The sequence below is a fragment of the Rhipicephalus sanguineus genome, chromosome 7, assembly GCF_013339695.2.
Source record: "Rhipicephalus sanguineus isolate Rsan-2018 chromosome 7, BIME_Rsan_1.4, whole genome shotgun sequence".
NCBI classification, from domain to species: domain Eukaryota; kingdom Metazoa; phylum Arthropoda; class Arachnida; order Ixodida; family Ixodidae; genus Rhipicephalus; species Rhipicephalus sanguineus.
The window spans coordinates 89,838,211-89,861,538 of record NC_051182.1 but is presented as its reverse complement, the minus strand read 5'-3'; the positions used below and the strand labels follow the sequence as shown (position 1 = coordinate 89,861,538).

At 46.6% G+C, this 23,328-nt stretch overlaps 1 protein-coding gene across 1 annotated transcript; it reads right to left on the bottom strand.

Moving 5' to 3' along the window:
- Positions 1 to 12,718: 12,718 nt before the first annotated feature.
- On the bottom strand, positions 12,719 to 23,123 carry LOC119399587 (uncharacterized). The gene is made up of 2 exons (XM_037666390.2): positions 22,527 to 23,123; positions 12,719 to 13,350 (listed from the first exon to the last, which is right to left on the bottom strand). Exons 1-2 carry the CDS (start codon positions 22,756 to 22,758, stop codon positions 13,193 to 13,195), a joined length of 390 nt encoding a protein of 129 aa, XP_037522318.1. The 5' UTR covers positions 22,759 to 23,123; the 3' UTR covers positions 12,719 to 13,192.
- Positions 23,124 to 23,328: the final 205 nt, after the last annotated feature.

Here is a 23,328-nt window from a genome sequence, read left to right as displayed (position 1 = left end):
CTGTAGAAGAGGAGCGTTCCAGTTGACGCCAAGTCAGCCGAACATGCTTCGTCGTGAATTTTGAATATGTCAGGTACTGTGCTGTCGGCTGCAGCAACAAAACAGAAGGCGGTTTTTCCCTCTACAACATACCTCGTGGTATCCGGAATAGGGCACGCCGTGAAGTGTGGCTACAAAACATTTGACGCGAGGACTTCCGTGCAACGCCGTAGACGCGGCTTTGCGAGGCGAGTTGATTTGTCGCCTTTTGTTGAAACGCTACAGAACGCGCGTCGAACGCGCGTCTAGTACGTGAAATTCCTTACAAATATTTGTGCGTATGCACGTACAGTTGAATACAGCTGAAGTGGCTGCACTTTCAGGGGCATTTCATGCCAGACCAGTTCGAGTCACTTGCTCTTGAACGCGGCGTAAACAGGCTCAAACGCGACGCTGTGCCAACGCTTTTTAAGTCTGTTTCTGGTACTTGCCGCTGATGGTAGGGCGACGACATCGTCGCAATGTTCATCACTTCGGGACACCAAACTGGTAGAACCCCACTTGTCGTTAAGTTGCGTGCACCCGCATTGCGGTGCCGCGGTCTCTTCCGTAGTCACCCATATAATAAAACATGCACCACGATTACCTGGCATCATGATTGCGATAATGGATGTATTTTTCCAGAAAAAACTGTCTTCGCAATGCTGCTAGTCAAGCGTTCGTTCTAGTCTGGCCACGGCTTTTGCCTGTGTGCGCACAAGCGGCTATGATCACTCGTCACAACGTCACAACAAGGTGCTGCCCTGTGGTCAGTCAGGATCACAGGATCCAGCAAGAAGCACGTTAACTGTGCCACATCATATTCACGAGCAAAACACATTCGGAGAACTGGAGGAACCGGGACGAACTACGACGTACGATGCGAGGCGCCATGGATAATGGTGTGAAATATAAAACTATAACAACGTTGCCAGTTGGGTAACACACATCACGCTTCTTCTTATGTTGTACCGCTTATATTCAACTAAGTAACCTTTTATCCTACGTCTCATTTACTTTTCATTTGCTATAAATATTTCTATCCGCCGTAGTAACTGAACACAAACATTCCCTTTTTTATGCACGCTTTGACCCTTCTTGGGGGCGCTCCAGGCAAATAAGCGAGGAGGAAAAGGAAGGGTGCCGCTACCTTGAAAACTTGTTTTATCTAGGGACCTTATTACAAACGAGATTCAAGCGCCAGCATCGATCTGTGGTAGAATACTCGACTGCCACGCACAGGACCCGGGTTCAAGTCCCATTCGATTCTTAGTATTTTCTTTTTATTCTTTTTTTTCATGCTTATCGGTTACTTTTTCATGTCTATCGGTTACGCCACCGACGGCAACGGCTACGCCGCTCAACGCAAGAACGGGCGCCGAAGAGGTGCGCTCTAAAAATCGTTTCAGGCAACTGCACAGGTTAGATATGTGGACAGTGGACAACATGTCCAAGTTTATAATTTCATGCTGTGTGCTTTGCACCCTCTGCACTGATTGCGAAGTTTTGCCAGAGAACCTGTCATGAGATCAGTCCCTCACTCTACATGCAACAGATGGAATTGACGCTGGCCTTCCTCCAACTCGAGCACGCGGCAGCAGAGGATCCCGGCAAGACAGTCTATTACGTGGCTTTGATAGCATGAAGAGAGATCGCTTGATGATAAAAATGGGGTTGCAGAGACAGCAGCCATGAAATCAGGAATTTTCTTAACGTGTTATCCAATAGTGAGGAACCGCATACTTACCAAAGGTTCACCTAAACACGTGAACTCATTAAAGGGGCCATGACACCCAATTTTCGCTCATACTCTGTGTTATGTGGTTTAATCCTTGGGTGTTCACAAACATTCTGGCGAAATCGCAGCGCATTTGGTCGAAAACTTAGTTTATAACGAGCATTTTTATAAACACACGAGCGCCCCGAGAGGCTGATAACAGTGGCGCACTCGCAAGGCGTGACGTAACAAGCCGCTTGTTTTGCAAGCGTCTGTATTCCGGCCAACGATGTTGTTTCGAGGTCAGCTGCGCGTGCAATGTAGCTGTGAGAGCTTTCTTCAGTTCGGCATTGAAAATGAAACGGTTTGCAACGGCTGAAACCTAAGTAGAAGACGACGGCTCCACTCCATGGAGCACATGACGTCACACACGCCAAGCTAAATGGCGGTCACCGACGGTGGGCGGGGTTTATAACCGGCGACTTCTAGGGCTCATTTCGCAATGAAACATTATTTTACAGTCCATTTTTCATGCATGTACAGGTACAATAGACCCCCTACTTCTATATTTCGCTGAAAACCGCAACTTGGTGGCTGACCGTGTCATGGTCCCTTTAAGTGAGGTCAGCGAAAGTTGTCCGTAGCACACACCTGCTGGCCCATTTATTTTGCTCAAGGTAGTGCTTTGTGTCTAACTAGATATTAAGAGATATTGAAACCAAGTAATCGGTTTCAATAGGAGGCTTATTTAGAGCTAGATGACTTTTGAGGGCTCGTTTTTCTTTGTTAGACACAATAATAATGAGAACAAACAGATAATAATGCCGAGGAAAACAGAGAATAATGGCAATACACTAATTATTACAAATAACGTCCTCGATACTTTCCTTGGCATTATTGTCTGTTAGTTCTCCTTAATACTGTGTCTTATTTAGGACTAGCAATTTATTGCGGATGCCCGAAGGCTTGACGTAGGATTTCCAGTTTCTCATCGTGCATTTTGTGCCGATCTTGAAGAAGTGCCTGTCGCTCAGCCTGCCTTTGAGCTCTCCGGTTTTTTTTCTGGGTGTCTCGTTACTTTCCGAGGCTCCTTCTCTTCATTAATGGCTCTCATTTCAGAAAAAAAGCAACTGCATGCATCAGCAATTCACGACTGGCTTTCATTTTCCTCATTCCTCTGCATTTGGTGAAGCCAGGATCGGAGATTCAGGCGAGGCCTTGAAAATAGCCCTCGAGGCGTCTTCTCGCATTTCGGTTTGAGTGCGGCCATCTCTGCTTTCTATTTTTCGAATCTCTTCGTCGAAAGGCACAGGGCTAGGTGGTCCTCGATACTCTTCGTTGTTGACCGAAGCAGACTTGCGATGTCTGATCACTATCTTGTACCAGTTCTCACATTGCTCCAGCGTTTTTTTTGTGTCAAGTACAACTTCAACATCCTTGGAGATTTGCTTAAAGGCTTCTTTTCTGTTCCTAAATTTCTTCAACGGGACAATCTCTGGGAAGTATTTGTGGTAGTACACGAGCGGAAGCTTTGTCTGTCTCTCTGTCTGTTCAGCACCTGGAATGACAGAAATGAAAGCAGAAATGCCTTATCGGGGAACTGTCGGACAATGTGCAAGCACTACTTGAAATTTCATCATTTAACTAGCACACGGCAACACTACTTGAGCTTAGCTATCTTTCTGCCATTACTAGTCAGCATACTCCATCATTTTCCCAGACTAACGAACGTGCATCAGTGATAAGTTCTGGTATTATGCATGTAAATGCAATATTGAAAGTGTGCATATCTTGCAGCAGCTGTAGTTCTATCTGGGGTTTAACCTCCCAAAATCACGATATGACTATGAGGGACGCCGTAGTGGAGCGATCCGGAAATTTCGACCACCTGGGGTTCTTTAACGTGTACCTAAATCTAAGTACACGGGCCTCACACATTTTCGCCTCCATCGAAAACGCAGCTACCGCGGCCGGGTTTCTATCCCGCGATCTTCGGGTCAGCAGTCGAGCGCCATAAACACTAGACCACCGTGGCGGGGCGCAGCAGCTGTAATGATTTAATTTATGTGCTGACCGTTTCTTTTACAGCGAAAGCTGTTATGAGAGCACAACAACGGCCGTTTGTGGCGCCGTAGTTGTCCGCCGCCGCCGGTGTCCGTAACCACTATCGCGCGAAATAAGAAAAAATATCTGGGATGGAACGAGGTTCGAACCTGGGCCCTCTTCGTGGGAGCCCAGTTTTGTACCTCAGAGCCATGCCGGTGCTTGAAAATGCGTTGCAAAAAGACCCTATACAGGCCTTATGCCGGGAAGGAACCACATTAACATGTGTAATGTAGTGTGGTGCACGAGTAATATAACAACCAGGGCGTCACACAGCGCGAATTCTGTAACCAGGCGTCACACAATGCGAATTGCGCAGCGAGTGTGTTGCTGAATGCTTCCAACCCATTACAAGGGGCCCTGCCAAAATTCTTTATCGTCATCAGCCAAAGCATCAAGAAGAGCACATAATGCCTTACAGGTGTTTTGTGGGTACCACTCTTCTCCGCAAAATGACGGAAAATTGCATAGTGACTTTTTCCCTACTTCACAAAAATTATGATGATTTATAGCGTAATGGGTTCCTCGCAAGTGCACTTCTATTGGTTGCCAAGGATGGGCATAAGGCTACCATGGTCCATTTCCTCAGGGTCACAATAAACCTATTCTCTCTCCCTATCTCTCTTTCGTTCTAACGTTAACATATGGTATAAAGCGTGGTGGGAGAGTTAAATAACTACCGGGCGTCATACATTGCGAATTATGTAACCAGTAGGTCGTTTAAAGATTCCAACCTATTACAAAGGGTTCGGCAGTTATTCCTCATCGTCATCAACCATCGCATCAACAAAGTGCACATAATGCCTTACAGATGGTACCTCGCTTCTCCACAGAATGACGAATAATGTCGTGGTGGGTGCTTCACAACTTCACAAAAATTATTTTTGGCGTAGTGGGTACGTAGCTAGTGTACTTGTATTAGTAGCCACAAGAGAGTATACAACAAGCTCTAGCAATGCTGCTCTTCCAGCTTTCGCTGTGACTGTGCTGCGCTTTCGACGCAGACCTGGCGTTTTTTTTTTCTTTCTTTTCTGTGATTCAATGACGACTGTTACAAACCCGCTTCCACACCCTATGATGAACGCTTTTTTTTTGGAGACCAACCCATGAACGCTTGCTGAGGTACGTATAAACGCTGAGTGCGGAGACACTCACCACCACTTTCTCTCGTGACGCCTGATGGCCTGGCTTGAGCTCATGCCTACGCCTCACCTGGTAGTGGCGTAGTAAATCCGGTTTTTATTCAGAGTATCTGTGCCACCTAAAAAATAAATGAAGGAAGGAAGATGACTTTTAAGGAGTCGTTTTTCTGTTAGACAGAATATTAATAAGAACTAACAGACAGTAATGCCAAGGTTCGCATTAATATTGTGTCTAACAAAGAAAAAACGAGTCCTTAAAAGTCCCCTTCTTTCCTTCACTTATAGCGAGGGTGTCATTCTGGCAGACTGGTACCTAGAAGACCTGGTAACTATACTATGAAACGTCTCGTTCTGGCTGACTGGTAACTAGATGAACTGCTAACTATATTATGAAACGTCAGATACATCTCTCTTATTTATGGTGTTACGCTCATATGAAGAAGACTAGTGGATTGGGGTCCCTCACGCGATCACTAAACGCGTGGCTACGCGAGCAAGAATGCACGGCATACTGCATGTGCGACGAACGCACTCAAACAAGCAACAAAGCAATCAAATTCACCTTACCTTCCGTAGTAGACGGCGGCTGGCGTTGAATCAAAGAATGCAGGATGCACTGAGCTTGCGATTACATCATGTAGTAGTACGAGGCGCCAACGTTACGGGATGGTGAGGACGCGAGTGCGTCCTACCGATTACCGCCACACGTGCTTTGCCCTGCCACCCAGCTCTGGTCTCACGTGCTTTGTCACAGAGAATGCTAGGTTGCATAAGATTTCTCCTCACTCATCTTCTTACCCTCTCGCACCTGCTTGTTACCCTCTCGCACCTGCATTCCAATGGTAGATTGAGTAGCCCTGCTTTCTGTGTGCCAGAGTTGCGCTGCCACGCACTCCACACTGCGCGGCACCTCTGTTTCAGTTCCCTCTATGGAATTCGCCATTCGGCAGTGTGAAGGCCTAGAAAGGGTAGGAAGAATATAGGTAGGGAAGCTCTGGCGGGTTGGCTATGACAAGCGGCGCGGCTATAACGAGAAATATGCCCAGCGTGGTGACAGGGAGCAGTAGATGAAGTGATTGTCGGGTGCTCTCCATTCCACAAGGTTTCGGAAAGGCAAATAGAAGTGAAGGTTCCACGAGCGTTTCCTCTTGAGTTATGCCGTACATCGGGACGAGTCAGTGGACACGCTGAGGAAGTCCGAGATTTGTAAACTTCTCTCTGATCACAGCTTGAATGAAGCATATTGATGGCTGCGACAGGTCGCTGGCGTGCGTTGTGAAAGCGGGTGGTTGAATACAAACAGGACAGGCAGCTGCAGTCTCCCGACGTGCAATGCGCGTGACGTTGTTATAAGTGGGCGGCTGGCGAACGGACTCACACGATGAAGTTGCGGCTATGTTGCGCAGCCGTGTGAATCTCTGAGATATATGGCGGGTCTTGGCTTGATCCAAACATCGGCACTTCAGGATTGAGTCCATGGTGTCAACGTTTGCGTAAACGGGCAGGTTAAATGCATCGTCTGCGATACCTTCTTAGACGAAGGCAAGTGCTCCTCCGCCACCATCATCGTCATCATCACCAGCAGCAGCCTGATTACGCCTATTGTAGGGCGATGGCGTTTCCCATGTTTCGTCAATTAACCAGGTCCTGTGCATCTTAATCTTCTTAATTTCATGAAACTTCTTGATCTCACCTGGCCACCTAACTTTGTGCACCCCCCTTGCGTGGCCACCCTCCTTTAGAATCCAGTATGTTACCCTTACAGTCCAGTTATTATCTCGTCTTCGCGCTGCATGCTCTGCTCGCGCAATTTATTTTGATTTCGACGAAGATGTTCTTAAAACTCGTTTGTTGCCTGACCCACCCTGCTCTCTTCTTGTCCCTTTTGCTTACACCTATCATCATTCTTTCCATGGCTCGCTGCGTCGTCCTCGATTTAAATTGAACTCCTTGCGTCAGCCTCCACGTTTCTGCCCTGTTGGTAAGTACCGGTAAGATGTCGCTGTTATACAGCTTTCTCTTGTGGTATAGTGGTAAACTGCTCTTCATGACCTGTGAATGCCTGCAAAATTCTCTCCACCCTATTCTTATTCTTCTAATTACTTCAGTCTCAAGGTTCGTGTCTGTTGTAACTACTTGCCCTAAGTATACGTATTCCTTTACCACTTGCCGTGCCTCGTTACCTATCGCAAAGCGATGTTGGCTTTCGATACTGTTGAATTCTGCATATTAGTTTTCAGACCTGCCGTTCTGTTTCTCATTATATTTGAGTATTCATGATTACAAATTCGTCGCCTTAGTTACTCAGCAAGGAAATGTGACCAGCAAAGCGCAGGTTACAAATGTATTTCATTAACTCTCATCCATAACTGTTCCCAATCCAGAGAGAGCGCTGAAGACCATGGTGTCGGAACGAAATGTTTTTCGTTTTGGTTTTAGTTTCGTTCCACCGCAAAAAGTTCCCTTCCGTTTCTGTTCCGGAACGAAAAAAAAACGTTCCGTAACGGTTCGTAACGGTTTTTTTTGTATGCAAAAGTTCGAAGTAAAGGTAATCATAAAAAACACTGGATTTATGATGTAGTTACTTGCCCTGCTCTTAGGAAAGCGGGACAAGGGTAAAATACCTTCTTCAGAGGAGCGAAAGTAACTGTATCACGAATTTCTACTAACTAGCACAAACCAGTATTAATTTCAAAGTCATAGTATTTATTTTCTCAAAAGACAAATACGAATTTTTCAGTGGGCTCAATGCTTTGTGTCAAGGGAGTGAGCACGATCTCAGAAGCAGCACGTCATTGAGTGTACTCTCTGATGTGCGATACCGCTGTTCTGATAAAGAGATCGCCAGGCCTGCGCGACACACGCAGCACAGTCACAACGAAAGCTGGAAGAGCGGACTTTGTAGAGCCCGCTGGAGAGTCTCTTAGGGCAACAGTACAAGTACACATGCAAGGTACCCACTACGCCATAAATCATTCCAATTCTTCTGAAGTAGAGAAGTTCCCACTATGCCATTTTTCGTCATTCTTCGGAGTCTCGTGGTACACGCTACACATATGTAATGCATTATGTGCACTTTGCGCTGTGACTGATGATGATGAAGAATTATGGCTGAGCACTTTGCAGTGGATGGGAAGCAGTGTGGCGGAATGGGCGCCTCCATTCCATTTCAATTCCATTGCTGGAAATTAGAACTTGCCGCAATTCCATTCCTTTCAATTCCTCGGAATGAAAAAACTTAGCGCATTCGGACTCTGGGAATGGCCGGGCAGTTAAATTCCATCAGTGTAATTCCTCCACGTAAGAAAGGCATCTTGATAGTTTTATAGAGTTAAGAATGAACGCCCCATAAAGCTGATGTCATCAGATGCATTAAGAACTGCAAGAGTACGCAAAACAGGTTACCAAGATCGAGGGATAGTTGCTTGGTTACATATCTCGTGCAGTACAACCACCCTACTAATTCCCATGGGGGCAGTTCTCCCGCTACCTATAGTATTTGCATGGTCAGCACGTTTGAACGAATGGTGGTGTTTTAATATTGTTTATGCTTAAATGTGTTAATGCTAAAATGACGACGTAGCCTATTTTTATGCTGACAAAAGTAGTATTCAAGAAAACTAAGCAGTTTTGCCACGCGTCTGGAGCGGCTGTGAATATGGAGAAAAATAAGATTTGGTTAATGAGGAATAAGACCCTCTAGATCTGCTGGTATTAATTGGAACAGTGCACCGCTCGGGCACCTTGTGCCTTTGTATTGAATACGGAACACTGGGCCGCACTGCTCGTCAGCACTCACGCTTGTCAAGCGCTCCTCGCAAGCATAGAAGCACTAGCGTGACACTGTTGTGGAAGACCCGACTGCCACGCAGAGGGCGCGGGTTGAAATGCCATCCGATCCTAGAAATTTGTTTCTCATTTATTTTTTTTTATATCACGCGTTAGCGGTCATGGACACTGGCAGCGGTGAACAACTATGGCGCCAAAATCAGCTGTTGTGATCTCATAACAGCTTTCGCTGTAACAAACTTCGGCGCCGACAATGCCCTCTCTACGCTGGCATGCGTGACAGGCGCGCAAACATCCACTTGCGTTAATATAAACATCTCTGGTTGCCACTGTTTTCGTTTTTGGCACAATTTCAACATATCTTTGCTTTTGAATTCCTGCCTGAGGTACGCGCTAATACCGTACCCTAAGATATGCTCACATTGCACGAGCTCAGTTGCTCCGGATTGCGAAGTTTTCTCGTGAACCGAAAAACGATTAAAAAAATTTCGTTTCCACTCCGGAACGAAATAATAGATAAAGTTTCGGTTACGTTTTCGTTCCGGTCCAAAATATCGTTTTTTTTTTCATTTTTCGTTTTCGGTTTTCGTTCCGTTCCGACACCCTGCTGAAGACCTCCTGTAAGCACGGGATGAATAGCGCTGCCGATATCGCGTCTGACTGCCTTGCACCCTCATTTATTGGAATTTGATCGCTTTCCTTATGGATGACTGTGGTGGCTGTTAAGCACAATAGATTTCTTCCAGTATTTTTATACACGGTTCGCCTACATTCTGGCTGCGCAGTCTCTGCATGACTGGTCGGATTTAGACCGAATCAAATGCTTTCTCGTAATCGAAAAAGGCTAATACAGGCGTTGGTTATTTTCCGGAAACTTCTCCATCTGGTGATTGATAGTGTGAATATGGTGTATTGCCGAGTGTCCTGTACGCAATTCTGCTTGTTAGTTTTGCTGATTGAATACGAAGTTGGCTTTAATTCTATTGGCTACGAGTATTTACCTTTGTAAATACTCGTAGCTTCTCCGCAACAGACATTAAGCAGACCGGTCTGTAATCTGCAAGTCCCTGATAATCCCTTGTAGATTAAGATGATGTTAGCATTCGTTCAAGATTCTGATACTCTCACCGCCGAGAGACACCTCGTATACAGGTTGGCAAATTATGTAGCCCAATCGGTCCATCGTATTTCAACAAATATATGATCTGATTCTAACCTGTGGTCTTGCCTCTTTTCGTTCCCTCCAAGGTTTACTTTACTTCCGCTGGCGTTATTGGTGGGCTACTAATTGGTACTTCTGGTCTACTGTTACTTACGATAGCCCCCTGCTTCTCCCGGCAGCTGTTTATATCCCTGTAAAACTCATCAGGTACTTTAACTATGTTATCCATATTGTTACTGACACTTCCTTTGTTGTCTCTTAGTGCACATATCTGGTTTTTGCCTGTGCCCACTTTGCACTTCACGACTTTTAGCCTTCTGTGCTTTAGAGTATGCTAAAGTCTCTCCATGTTGTAACTTTTTATGTCGACTTCCTTACGCCTATTGGTTAACTTTGAAAGCTCTGGCACTTCTTTGTCTTTTCGGTTCGGGGCTCTCATGCTATGACGATTCTAAAGGCGCGTTCACATTCGGGCTCGATGGGGGCGAAAGCGGCAAAACTCACCGGAAATTCACTCGCTTCACCGCCTAAGCGGCCGGAAAACCACACGGCGAGCTCGACGCGGAAAAAATTGATCCGAGACCAATTTTTCCGCCACGCGAAATTACGTAAACATTGCGTAAAAAGTGCGTTTGAAGATAAGGTACGCATCCAGGGGGACGCAAAGTGAGACACTGATTATTGCCGTCAGCCACCTAATTAACTAAGATTGAATAATGCACTTTTTAGTGACTGCAGCTAGCGGGCATGTTTGTATTGAAAGTTGGAAGGCAGTTGCACTTCTACAGAGTTCCACTTGCAAGAATTCTTCTAGCTTGTCTGTGCTATGAGATATCCCGCTGCAAAGTTTAATTGCGGTTTGCATGGTTACGCATCCAAGGCAGTGAGAACTGGCACAAAGCTCCTCCCCGATGTGCCACGGCAGTTGCGAGCGGTGCTTAATCTGACAACGGGTTGAAGGCATATGCAAAGATAACGGTTACCCTTTTGCTACTGGCTGGCGGTAGCAAGCAATAACTGCTCGTCACATAAGGGAAGAACATTGCGCCGATCCTCACTGCTTTCCATGCGTAATCATGCAAACCGAAAATAAGCTTTGCAGCGGGATATCTCGGATGACAGACAAGCCAGAAGAATTCTTCCACGTGGGACTATGTAGAAACGCGATGGCCTCCAGCTTTTCAATACAAACATGCCCGTTTGCTGCAGCCACTAAAAAGTTCATTATTCAATCTTAATTAATTAGACGGCTGAAAGCGATCATTACTGTCCCACTTTTTGCCCCTCTGGCTACATACCTTATCTGCAAAGGTAGTTTTTGGGTACTTCGTAGTGCTAAAGTTTAAGAAAACCATAAAGTTTAACTTTGAACAACCGGCATAGGGCAGTGGCGAAATGAACGACAATACGCGCATGCGCACGATGAGCAGTCCTGCGCAGCTGTCTTCTAGGCTGCTCCGGTGACCAGACCATTATTGTCATCCTTTTTCATTTCTTTTCTGAACACTGCCATCAAGTTAATCGAACAGGTAAAGTGGTCGCTGAGATGGGTGGGATGTGATGTACCCCCGCTGGTTATACTACGTGAGCATGAGCATTTTTTGTAGCGTTAGCTGCACTGGCCAAGCTGGAGCAGTTTCGCGTGGCAGTCTGAGAGCCGTGCTGCGCTTGCGCGAGGAGCAGTGACATCACACGACGCACAGGTGGCGCACCGGAGCCACCGCCACCGCGCGCGTTTTGCCGATCTGCGCATTCCAGAGGAGTGATGTCATAGCCGCGGCTGACATACTGGCGCCGGCGCGCCCAGCTGTGTGCCTCAGTTGCGCAGTGGCCGTCTGACGCTGCGACGGGCATTGGGACCATAGAGACGCCAGCGCGTTAGCCGTCTTTGTGCCAATAGTGAAATGGCGTTGAGCAAATGATAAATATACAGGTGTCGCATAATGCGTATACCGTGTGTGTGTCATTGAAGCAGCAGCAAGCATGATAATGAAGCTAATCCTAGACAACCAGGAGACATAAAAACAATCAGCTGAACCTTAGCTGACGCTACATATATCCTGGCATAGCCGAGATAAGCCACTACAATTTGTTTTTATTGTGTCTCACGCAGCACTCACGCAAGCCAAAAACAGCAAGGAGAAAAAAAAACAGTTGGGGTTGGGTCCGTTTTGCATAGCAACCTGGCCGACGAAAGCTTCACCAGATTGTTCACTGCGCGCATGCTCGTATTCTCTTCCGTTTCGCCACTGCCCTCCGTTATACGGCGCTTATCAACTCCACAATCGACGCTCGCCCGTTCAGGTAAAAAATATGGGCGGCTGTACATCGCGGCTGTCGCAGTATAAAGACTAGCGGGACAAATGGGTGACGAAGCCAGTAGTTTGCTTGTGCTCAAGCATTTCGCTCGGTCAAATGTTTATTGCGGCTGATTGTGCACCATTACGATTGTTGTAGATAAGCCAAATACCTGTTTTGTTCGTTCCTCTCTTCATTGGAAGTCTCGTTCTTTTTATTTGCTACGGCAGAACAGCAAGGCGTTTACAGGAAGCCATTACGGAAGAACGTCCCTTTCCCACATTTTGATTGCCGCACCCAATTCCAAGTTACAATACACCTAACAAAACGCAATGGGGACAAATGGCCTGAAACTCAGTGTGCACATTCGTGCAGGCTTCCTGAGTGGACAACTAGCGGTCATTGAACTTGACTGTGTGGCGCATTGTTTCAAGGACCACGTTCCAGGACCAATGTCAAAAGTATTTTTCTTCTCCGCTCGAAATGAATACAACAAAAAAAAAAGGTGTGCATGCATTTTGGGCCTAGTAGTTGATTCTTTTTATGCAAGGATTGAAGCTCACTGATTGCAGAATTAGATATTTAGTTACACGCTAATTGACATTACTTACTGAAACTCACACAAAACAACACATTCCTTCAGTTTCTTTCTTGGAATGTAATACTGAGTGCCTCGGAATCATGCCGTGCGAATTTGACGCATTTGCAGACAGTGAACTGTGTAAGAGCTGAGCTGCCCTCAGTTACGCGTACGTCTCCCCTCTCAGTCCTTTTGCCCTTATAGTTTTCTGGAATCGTACCTGCCCAATCACAGTAGAGTTTCGTGCTGCTCTTTTTCTAAGTGCTAGTATTTAGGCTTTCCTTGTTAAAAGAGAGGCTTGAACGCTGTTAAGCGAAGGCCAGGAGATGAGTTTCGATGGGCCTTCTACACTCTCAGCGAACGTGTTTTACGACAGAAGTTTTTCATAAGGGGGTATTGGGTGTGATGCGAGATGTTACTGGAGTCCTTGTCCGCCACTTAGCTACCAACTTGAACGTCCAAACGCACACAAAAAATGCATTGAGGGCCGTCATCAAATGAAGCAGTCCGGTGTAGTCCCCGTGGGAGTCCCTGTAGTAGCCTGCAAATTAAAAAAAAAGAAAAGCGCAACGTCACCGGCGTATGTAACAGCATAAGAGTTAAGGCATGCTCTAAATTTGGCTATCAAAAGAAAAGAGAAGTAGGTATGACCAGGATTTGGGGACATGTGGACGCAGCGCCATCTCTCGTCGGTGACAGCGGTGGCCTGCCGTAACTGAATGGAAAATAGGCGAAAAAAAAATCATATCTGACGAAAAAGCTAGTTATCAGAAACAACTGCCGGTTCTTTTAAAGTTACAGTGTTCACACTACAAACCCCGTGGTTCCCAGAGTGTTTGATATTTTACAGTGGGCCACATGTGTTTCTATTGTGCAGTGTTCAATTGTCTTGGGAACCACACGCTTTGTATTGCGGTACTAAAACTTTAGGACAAGTGCCTGTCCTCGTCGTTTCCTTGCACGCTGTGTGCTTACTGCGCTAAATTTTAATATTCTGGAATACCAACTAGCCCTATAACACGCCTTGTTGTAGTGCCATACTGGAATTTTACCAAAATGTTCCACGTAGGTCTATGTTGTACAGAACCCAGAGTCGTTCTTGAGAACTAGATTTCTTCAAGAGATATGATTTCTTTTCGACCATTTCTCATTAAGTTATGGCAGGAATCCGTTGCTGCCGCCGAGAGATCGCACCCCGTACAGATGTCCTCTAATCTGGGAAAGAGCATGCAAAGAATAGTAGAAAGGAATATGGTCACTTATGTTGTCCAGTGAGTGGCAGTTTAAGGGTAATTTTTAACTACCTCACGTCCAGGCAGAGCAGCACTGTACTGCACGCATTGAATGTAGTCCATTCATCAAGATTATACAAATACCAATAGTTTATTTGCTTGCCTGGCTTGACACATAGCAACAGATACATTAAAAATTCCAGCCAGTTCCACGCGATGAAAACCGTCGGGCAGCGAAGCTGTCGCCCCTTTCGTCAGACATTACAGCCTCGTTTGTCCGCCGCGGTGGTGCAGCGGTTACGGTGCTCGGCTGCTGATGGGAAGGTCGCTGGGTTTGGATCTCGGCCGCGGCTGATCGAATTCGATGGAGGCAAAATGCTAGAGGCCCGTGTACTGTGCGATGGCAGTGCACGTTAAGGAACACTAGATGATCAAAATTTCTGTAGCCCTCCACCACGACGTGCCTCATAATCATATCGTGGTTCTGGGACGTAAAACTCCCAACGATTATGATATACTACATCATGTTCCTGAGTCTCGGCAAAGTTTTCACTAAGGACTTCTTCGTTGTTTTTTTTTTGTTCTTCAGGTTAAGTCATGTGTCCCGAGCGACGATGTGCTCGTTCACAGCCGTGCTGGAACGCTTCAGTAGCGGCCCAGTGTGGCCGTGGCCCATCACACCCGCCCGTTCGACCAAAACGCGTATTAGTACCACGGCCGCGCTGGAACGCAAGCAACGTTGCTAGCGCTGCGGCTGTGCATCACAGGCACGGTCGCGCTTATTTCGTTCGAACGCCGCCGCAGCTCTCGCCATTCCGTGTGCAGGAGCAGACGATGCAGCACCGCGTGCGCCGTACCCAGGAAGTAAAACACAGAGGAGCGACGACTCCGCCACCGCGCGACATATTCACTCAGGACAAACCGTGCAACGCGAAAGCGGGACTCTAGCTGCCTCCTCTCTGGCTGACCTACTTTCTGCAAACACCACTCGTTATCCTCCTCGCACTGCCCCATTACTCACACCTCCACTTCGCGGTAGATCATGCGACCTCCTTCCTTGCTCCTCTCTGACGGGACTCCTCCTTTCAACCTGGTGACCTAATGGTCGGTACAACGCATTCACTATGCTTCCCATAAATTCATGTTGTACAAACGTGGCTGTATAGCCCAGGGATTATGGCACTTGTCTTCGGACCGTGCGGCTCTGGGTTCAAACTCCGCCTTGCCAAGAAAGCTTCGTCATTATCATAATCATAATCATCATCAGCCTGACTGCGCCCACTGCAAGGCAAATGCCTCTCCGTGTTCCGCAAATTCCGCAAATCAACCCGGTCCTGTGCTTTCTGCTGCCGCGTTATACCTACAAACTTCTTAATCTCATCTGCACACATAACTTTCTGTCTTCCCCTCGCGAGTTTGCCTTCTCTTGGAATCCAGTCAGTTACCCTTAATGACCAGTGGTTATCTTGCCTTCGCGCTACATGCCCTGCCCATGTCCATTTCTTCTTGATTTTGACTAAGCTCTCCTTAACGCCTCTTTTTTTCCCTGACCCACTATGCTCCCTTCTTGTCCCTTAAGGTTACACATATCATTTTCCTTTCCCTTGCTCGCTGCATCGCCGTCAATTTAAGTTGAACCCCCTTATGTCAGGCCTCAAATTTTTTTCTCCGTAGGTAAGTACCGGTACGATGCAGATGTTATATACCTTCCTCTTGAGTGATAGTGGTAACTATCATTGATGGTTTGAGAATGCTTTGCCGAATGTGCTCCGTCCCATCCTTATTCTTCTAGTTACTTCAGTCTCATGGTTCGGCTCCGCGGTTACTACCTGTCCTAAGTAGACGTATTCCTTTACAAATTCCAGTACTTCGCTACCTATCACAAAGCGCTGATCTCTTCCGAGACTGTTGCGCATCACTTTAGTTTTCTGTATATAAATTTTCACACCTATCGCTTGGCTTTTTTGTCCAATTCAATAATCATAAGCTGCAAGGAAGCTTTACATTATTATAATTATTTCTTTATTCACACCCGCCTTCAGTTACACCTCATCGCCGCGATTGATCACAAGACCTCCTCCCCTTTCGTCTTCTCACGAGGCTCATGCTTTGTTCCTGGTCACACAACCTGCTTTAGCAGAGCCTGGACTACACCTGTGCAGAGTCCGCGAAGACAGGTTTGCTGTAAAAGAATCCAAGTCATTCTGAATAATGATAAGACTGCAATCGAAGATTCGAAGTTACGTGGTTGACCGCCGAAAAAGTTAAGTAATCAATGAACAAAATGCTCACGCAGTCTTCAATAAACATCGGTTTTTAAGTTTCAACGCGATCAAACCTACACATCCGCGGTCAACCTATCTGCTGCGAGATGAGCTAATGGATGTGTGCACCAGGAATAAATAATTTGCAAAGGAGCCAACGTAATTGCTGACAGAACGCATAACGTTTTCAGCCGCATTGTCACGTGCAGTTGACAGTTCACCTTCAAATTGCATTTCGTCTCTCCGGAAACGCACCGGAGATTCTCTGCGCACGTGGCAAAGTCACTGCAAGCATGATGCGTTCCTTTCATGATGTGGGAATCGAGCGCGCCCTCCCCTTTGGCGCCTCGTTCCCCAGCTAGCACGTGTGCTGGACGCGCGCGGCTCGAGCGCCGTGAACCGCCGTTAATCGGCGATATGGCCACCGTGGCTACGCCGCCAGGTCTTTTTGCCTGCTGCTAGCAATGCGTCGGACTTCCCCGCACGGCGCTACGTGACGAGGCATGTCCGGACAATGCTCGCCGCGCAACACGCTAGCCTACGTCACTGCGCTTCGCCGGTCCTCACTGACCGCCAGTGACAACTTCCTCTCCCATGAGTTCACTTCTGTCTGGTGCTGGCTCGCTGTGTCCGAGGCTCTCTGACGCTGCTCTGGCAGGGGGCTTCTCGTTCGTGCGCTCGACTGCTGCTCTGTGTGTGTGATAGTCGTAGCGCCACTGGCAAGCGTACTCGACCGGTCTTGCGGAGTTTCCCTATACGGCCTGCATGCCCGTGACTGTCGCATTGTTCTGCATTTTGGTTTAATAAACCCGCGTTGGTTGACAACCTGCCTCGAGTGCCTTTTCTGCGCCGTGTCGCAGAGTAGACGAACCCGGCCGTAGCGTCTTTGTTCGCTCAGACAGTATTTCGGTTCCGTCGAAATGCTGCCGCCACGCCCGGGATCGAACCCGCCAATTTCGTGTTAGCAGTCCAGCACCGTGATCGCTGTACCATTTATGTGGACCATTTGCCACTGCGTTGCATCCCCTCCAGGTGGGCCACAATCCGTGTTGATCTCGCGATTTTATTTAAAATAATGCCTACGCTCAGGTCAATATTTGGTATTTGTTCAAACATCATATGTTAGATTTTATGACTGATCCTGACTTTGCATCTTGTATTCATTTTCTAAATGGCTCATGAGACCACAGCATTTATAGTTAGCTTTATCGACTGCCTTTAGTCAAAACGGCGAGTTGTTTCTACCAAAATAATTAGAGATTATGCCAAAAGCGATTAAGGCGTCATTAATGCTCAGCACAAAATCCTTGTCGAAAGCCATGCATCGGAAACATTGCGACGTAGTGTTGATGATAATAGGCAATTTGAAAAATAAAGGTGCAGTTACTGATCATTGCTTGAATGGTCGTAGTATGCATGCTGCTTGTCACTCTTCTTCGTTCACATCATCAATGCTTCGCTTTCGAAATAAGAACTATCCGATACTCCCGAAAGAATCGCACCTTATCGCTGCACAGCACTTCAATGAAAATGAAAAAATGCCAGTGCTGTGGCCAAACAGCCTTTTTATATGCGAAGCTATTCGTAGCCAAATTCTACCACTTTTTTACGTAAAACCCATCCATTACTGAAGGAAGCCCCTGCGAATTTCGAAATCTTGCTAACGGCCATAAAAAAGAAACAATTGTGCTTTGTGATGACAAAGAACAGGTGATTCTGGCCAACAGGTGTTAAAAATTTCTGCAAAATGCGCAAATTGCCTAATACGGATGGTCTTGTTATGGATGTATGTAGAATATTTAGTATACACTAAAACTATAAAGTTTAGGGTTAACCCCAATAACTCTGCACTTGTTACTGACAAAATCGCCTCGGACATTTTGAAAAGACTTCAATACACTTGTTAAGTGCACCTGGAACTGCGCTTTTAGCACAGTTTCACGTTAACCTTTAGGTTAACTTTTAGGCAGTTACAGTGCCTGAAACTGCCTGCATTACCCAGCGACTGGAAGGAGAGCAAAATAATACCTATCACACTATCACCAAACGACGTTCTACACCGAAACCACTTAACTGCAGCCGCCTATCGGTAACTCGTTTTTCCACTCGTTGTAGTGAAACATTTCGTTTGCTGGAACGCAATTAACTTTGTATACTCAAGTGACGCCTTGGACAGCATCCAGCATAGGTTCAGGAAATGCTTCGCCTGTAAAGCTAAACTTTTAAGTTTCACAAAAGGGTTGTTTTCTTCTATCGAATTTGTTTCTATTATAGATTGCATATTTTACGAATCTACTGACCTCTTTGATACTTCCTAATCGCCTAAATTCCGGTGGTCTCTGCAGTTTATTGGCTCTCGTATGCTCAAGTAGACTGAGTGCTTTTGAAACGACAGAACCCAATACATGAGTACCAAAGGTAATAACTTCGATATCTGTTGCGTTCCTTCTTATACGCCAGTGCACTGTCAAGGGGCCACTATTATATCTCATTTATACAAGAGAGAGAGATGAAACTTTATTGAACTGAAAAAAAACACAGCATCGCCGCAAGGGAATCAATGAATGCGATAGCAACAAATTGAAACGCTATACGAAATAAGGCTAGCAGCTAACTCTTTAGGGTGCGCTGTCACATAAGTCCACAAAATGCTGGGTAGAGCGAATACGGTCCCTCCAGGAAGCGAAGCGTGTGCCGTCAATCATCTCAACGCGTAGTAAACGGTAAGCGCAGAGCACGATTACGAGCCTGTCGAGAGAGCGCGCGCGCCAGAGTTCGCCTCTTCTGATGAACGCTCGTACCCATATTCAGTAGCACCAAGGTGATAGGGCGAGCCAGAAGCAAAGAGCAAGAGAAATCTTGGAGGCATCTTGGATAGCTAGATACGGGCCTGATAAGTGCGTCAGCGACACATCCGTGTATCTTTCCAGAAAAGAGCGTGATTTCCTTTGTAGTAGATAGGAGTAGTAGATAGGAGTCTTGGGGGTGGTGAACGTCACGTGGTCATGAATGTATCGCGCACGCGCTTAGTTGTTTTATAAGGGTGATGTATGTTTCAATAAACCAGTTGTTAGTCTGCGATCGTCCTGTCCACTTCGTTTCTGGTGTCTCGTCCTTTGCGCAGTTATAAAATTTTTTCAATTCGTACAAGAGAAGCAGCCTACCTTCTTCCTCCCCCACCTCCAGTCCTTCATGCTCCTTCGCCCGACGAAAAACAAGAAGGGCGTTTCGTCTCTGATGTCAGCACCAATCGAAGGCAGGCCTCGCAATCGGGGCGATTTGATCGCGTGCGCCCTTGGTGCGACGGAGATGGCCGGCTCGTTTCATTCATGCATCAGCCGCATTCGTCACCAGCGCTCGCGCGTGGAACATATCATGCGCAGGGAGATGATACCGGTTTGGGCTTTATGCGAAGCGTGGCGGCGAAGACGACGGAAAAAGCCCGCTGAGAATGTGCATATAATTGCCATCGCAATAAAACATCTTTCACGGAGGGATGGCAGTCAGGCGGGTCCTGGCAACCATTGCCTCGGCTCATTGTATGGCCTTTTGTGAGCTTACCGGCCTACTTTGCAGGTAATTTCTACTTGCTGAGTGAGGAGGGAGGAGTTGCGTGCTCAGAATTTTACGGCATAAACTATTTGCAGAATACTGTGTAGCTTACTGTGTAGTGACAAATGCACATGACTGTCCTGTATTTCGGTTCGATATATACAGTACTTATTCATGTTGTTATGGCTGATCCATGGATTCAAATAATAAAATAAAATAATGAGAATATTTCGCTGCAGTGTTTTAATGATTCTGCCCCGCACGCTTTCCATACCACGAAACTGGCTTCCGTCTAGCACATATCTTTATGTACACGTTATGTCTTCCCATGACCTAAGCTTACTAACGCCACATTGTTACAGCATCGTTTTTCCTTATCCATCACCTGCAAGTCCGTATCAATCTGCTATCGAGAATTACATCTGCGACAATGTACCTCAGTTATACCACTGTTCTTTGCTACACCACAGCGGCATTCAGAGAACTTCAAGTACATAGATAAATCAAGTAACAGAGCTTGCCCGAAGGAGCCATTAGTTCAGTGTATTATGTTACAGAGAGACGGACGCGCGGTTTTCGAAGGATAGCAGCAACCGAACACTTACACATAAAAGAAACGAAACATTTTGGTGCAACTACAGTTGGTGTAACTAACCACACGATACTACATTTGGTACAACTCACCCTAACACACAATACGTGTAGTGTGGTTCCTCTGTGTGTCCCGCGTATGTACTGGTTTACCTAAGTATGTGTGCATGCCGACATGTCGCATAAACGCCATTTTGAAGTAGTAGGTAACCCATGTAAAAGGTTGGGTCATAGCACGGAGCGCAGAAGACGTTGTATTGCGCTATGAGGAGCTCTTTGAGCCAGATCGTTTATCCCGGCTTTGCCCGAATGTCAACCAAGACAGCAGGAGAACAACCTCCAGCGACAAAAATGACACACTTCCTCGCAAATGGGTCACGTCCCGAGCGAACTGTTAAGAGGCGTTCTTTATCGTGTGGCCGCTTCTACACAGGCCGAACGGGCCGCCGAGCTAATTATCAACTGCGAAAACATGCGGACTCGCTAAATGATACACCGTGTAGCGTCCTATCTAGTTATCTAGGCACGTGCGCATTCGTGGCAACTATGAGGAGTGTATCCACTACAAAAGGCCGCGGAAAATAGAATCTGCGAGAGCTGCGAACCTATTGCTGTCCCCAAGTGTGATGCGCCTGCGTTGTTTAATGTGAAGAGTCTACTTGCGATGGTCTTTTACATTTCATGGCTGCTACACATAACTGATACATTTTTTATTTAACAAGGAACAGTATGACTGTTAGTGAGCGCCAGGGCCATTTCCGTTCAATTAACCCTCCAACGTCCGAGCAGAGTTCCAAATCTAAGAAATTTGAAAGATCTAGTTTACTTCTTCCTAGTCAGAGCGACTATACGTTTAGAAGAAAAGAAAACAGAAATGTTATTTACGTTGGTACTTGAATGTTAAACTAAAAAAATCAATAAAGTTTGGTTTTATGAGCCATCTACAAATTGAAATGCACACAGCTGAAAGTGCTTTGTTGAAACATTGGGCTTATGATGTTCGCTGTTATGACATGACCATTTGTAACGAACAATTTTAATTTCGCTGAAGCGCTGTTAGTCACAGTCACATTATCTGCGCATTTTGCTAGTTTTATTCAGCTTTCAGGAGATTGAACAAGCATACCCTTCATAAAAACAAAAGAGGCGCGTTGACTGAGTTGGGCAACTGATTTGGGCAACCGCAGATAGCAACTGGGCCAAACGCATCCAAGACGATACCATGGGAGCTCCAAAAGAGTGTGACTGAGTGGCATCGCCTCATAGAACAGAAATAGGCTCTTATATCATGTCTAACAGGAATTAAATAATGCGGCGTTAAGGCGTAGTATATCATCATTTCAATGCAGTTAGTACGCTGTTACATACAAACAGTGGTTTCAAACCGCTGATTACTATATTTCAAAACGCGGGCCTGTACACTTCTATGCGTGCTGCCGATCGCCTTCAACCGTACGCTAACGCAACCTGACAGGTGTAGAAATCAAAAGCCCCATCAAACAACTTCGTGCGCACGCGGATGAAATCTATTTGGTCTAAATTTTCACGGCCAAAGACGCCTATCATCCGCCACTCTGCCATGCCTAATCGCTGTCTGTGCCAGCGAAAGCAAAACCAGGACGTCCGAAATTATGAAGGCGAAAGCATTTGATGCCTCATCAAACGCGAATATTGACCAGGGGAGTCGGCGTCAGCACGAATTATGCAACCATAATCACCATGTGATTAGGTAACCATGTGACGTCATCATGACGTCAAAAAAGACAAAAATGTGTGACGTCATCAGGAAGCCACAGTGACGTGACAGCACATAATAACGTTATTAAATCACGTCGTCGTTTCGTCAATGGTGGGCCGATCACCGAGGCCGTGGAAAACCAGCTGAGGGGCCAAAAGCTTGCAATGCCTCCGATACTGGAAGTAGTGCAAAAACACGTTAGCTGCCGAAAGCTTTCGGAGGGTTTGCGGGGGAGGATCAATACATCGGCTGAAAAGATAAGGCAGATGACTTTCGCCTTCGAGTCGAGTTAGGCAAATGCATAAGGAGCCCTATGTGCTTTTAGGGCAGGGATGCTTACCGATAAGGACAGGACGCAGGAGAAGAGACGCGCCAGTGCAGAAGAACACGCCACCTATAATCACTGGCAAAGTGGTGATGCCGAAGTCCTTGACCAAGGCGGGCGCCAGCAGGCACGACCGTGAGCCGTACGTGGCACCCACGCAGGCAGACGCGACAATCAGTTGCGGCAGTGTATTCGTCCAGACCATCCACTCGTAAGTGAGGCCTTGAACTAGGAATCCGAGTAGCATGATTGACTCATGAGACAACACCCGCGAATCAACGGCGATGCCCACCACCGATCTGAAGCCGATGTCCGCTGCTGAGAAAGCTTGCAGCAAATACACCGCGTTTGAAGGGTTTAGGCCGTGGTCACGAGCGAGGTCCGCCGGAATGAGGACGAAGACACCAACTGTGAAGATCACGGCGGCATAGGAGAGTGCGTGCACGAGAAAGGTCAGCGTTAAGAATTGTCTTGCTGTCTCGGGAAGACTGAAATATAGAAGAACCTTCCTCGCTTCTTTCAGCTTAACAGAGTTTGTGTTTGAAAACACGCCGGTATGCTCGATTTCTACCTCAGCTTCAGCAGAACAATGCGCTGCATGATGGCCGTTGGAAGGTTGATATGGACAATGGGGACTGTTTTGTAATATTGTTCCCTTGCTGATATCGCTGTCATCATTTGCTGATTCAATGAGAACAACCGCTGCACTGCAATCGTCCTCTTTTTCAGACTGTACCAGTTTTCTCTTCACTTTCGGCTTCATCAGCCACGGTGGGCTTCTGAGAACGATAACAGCCGGTATCGCATTTAGAAGAAT

Bases quoted from the DNA above. Each gene is read 5' to 3' on its own strand.
- LOC119399587 (XM_037666390.2), bottom strand. From the start codon at position 22,758: ATGCTACTCGGATTCCTAGTTCAAGGCCTCACTTACGAGTGGATGGTC. The intron at 13,351-22,526 runs GTAAGCATCCCT...TTTAATTTGCAG, and splicing joins CCTGCGTCCTGTCCTTATCG to GCTACTACAGGGACTCCCAC.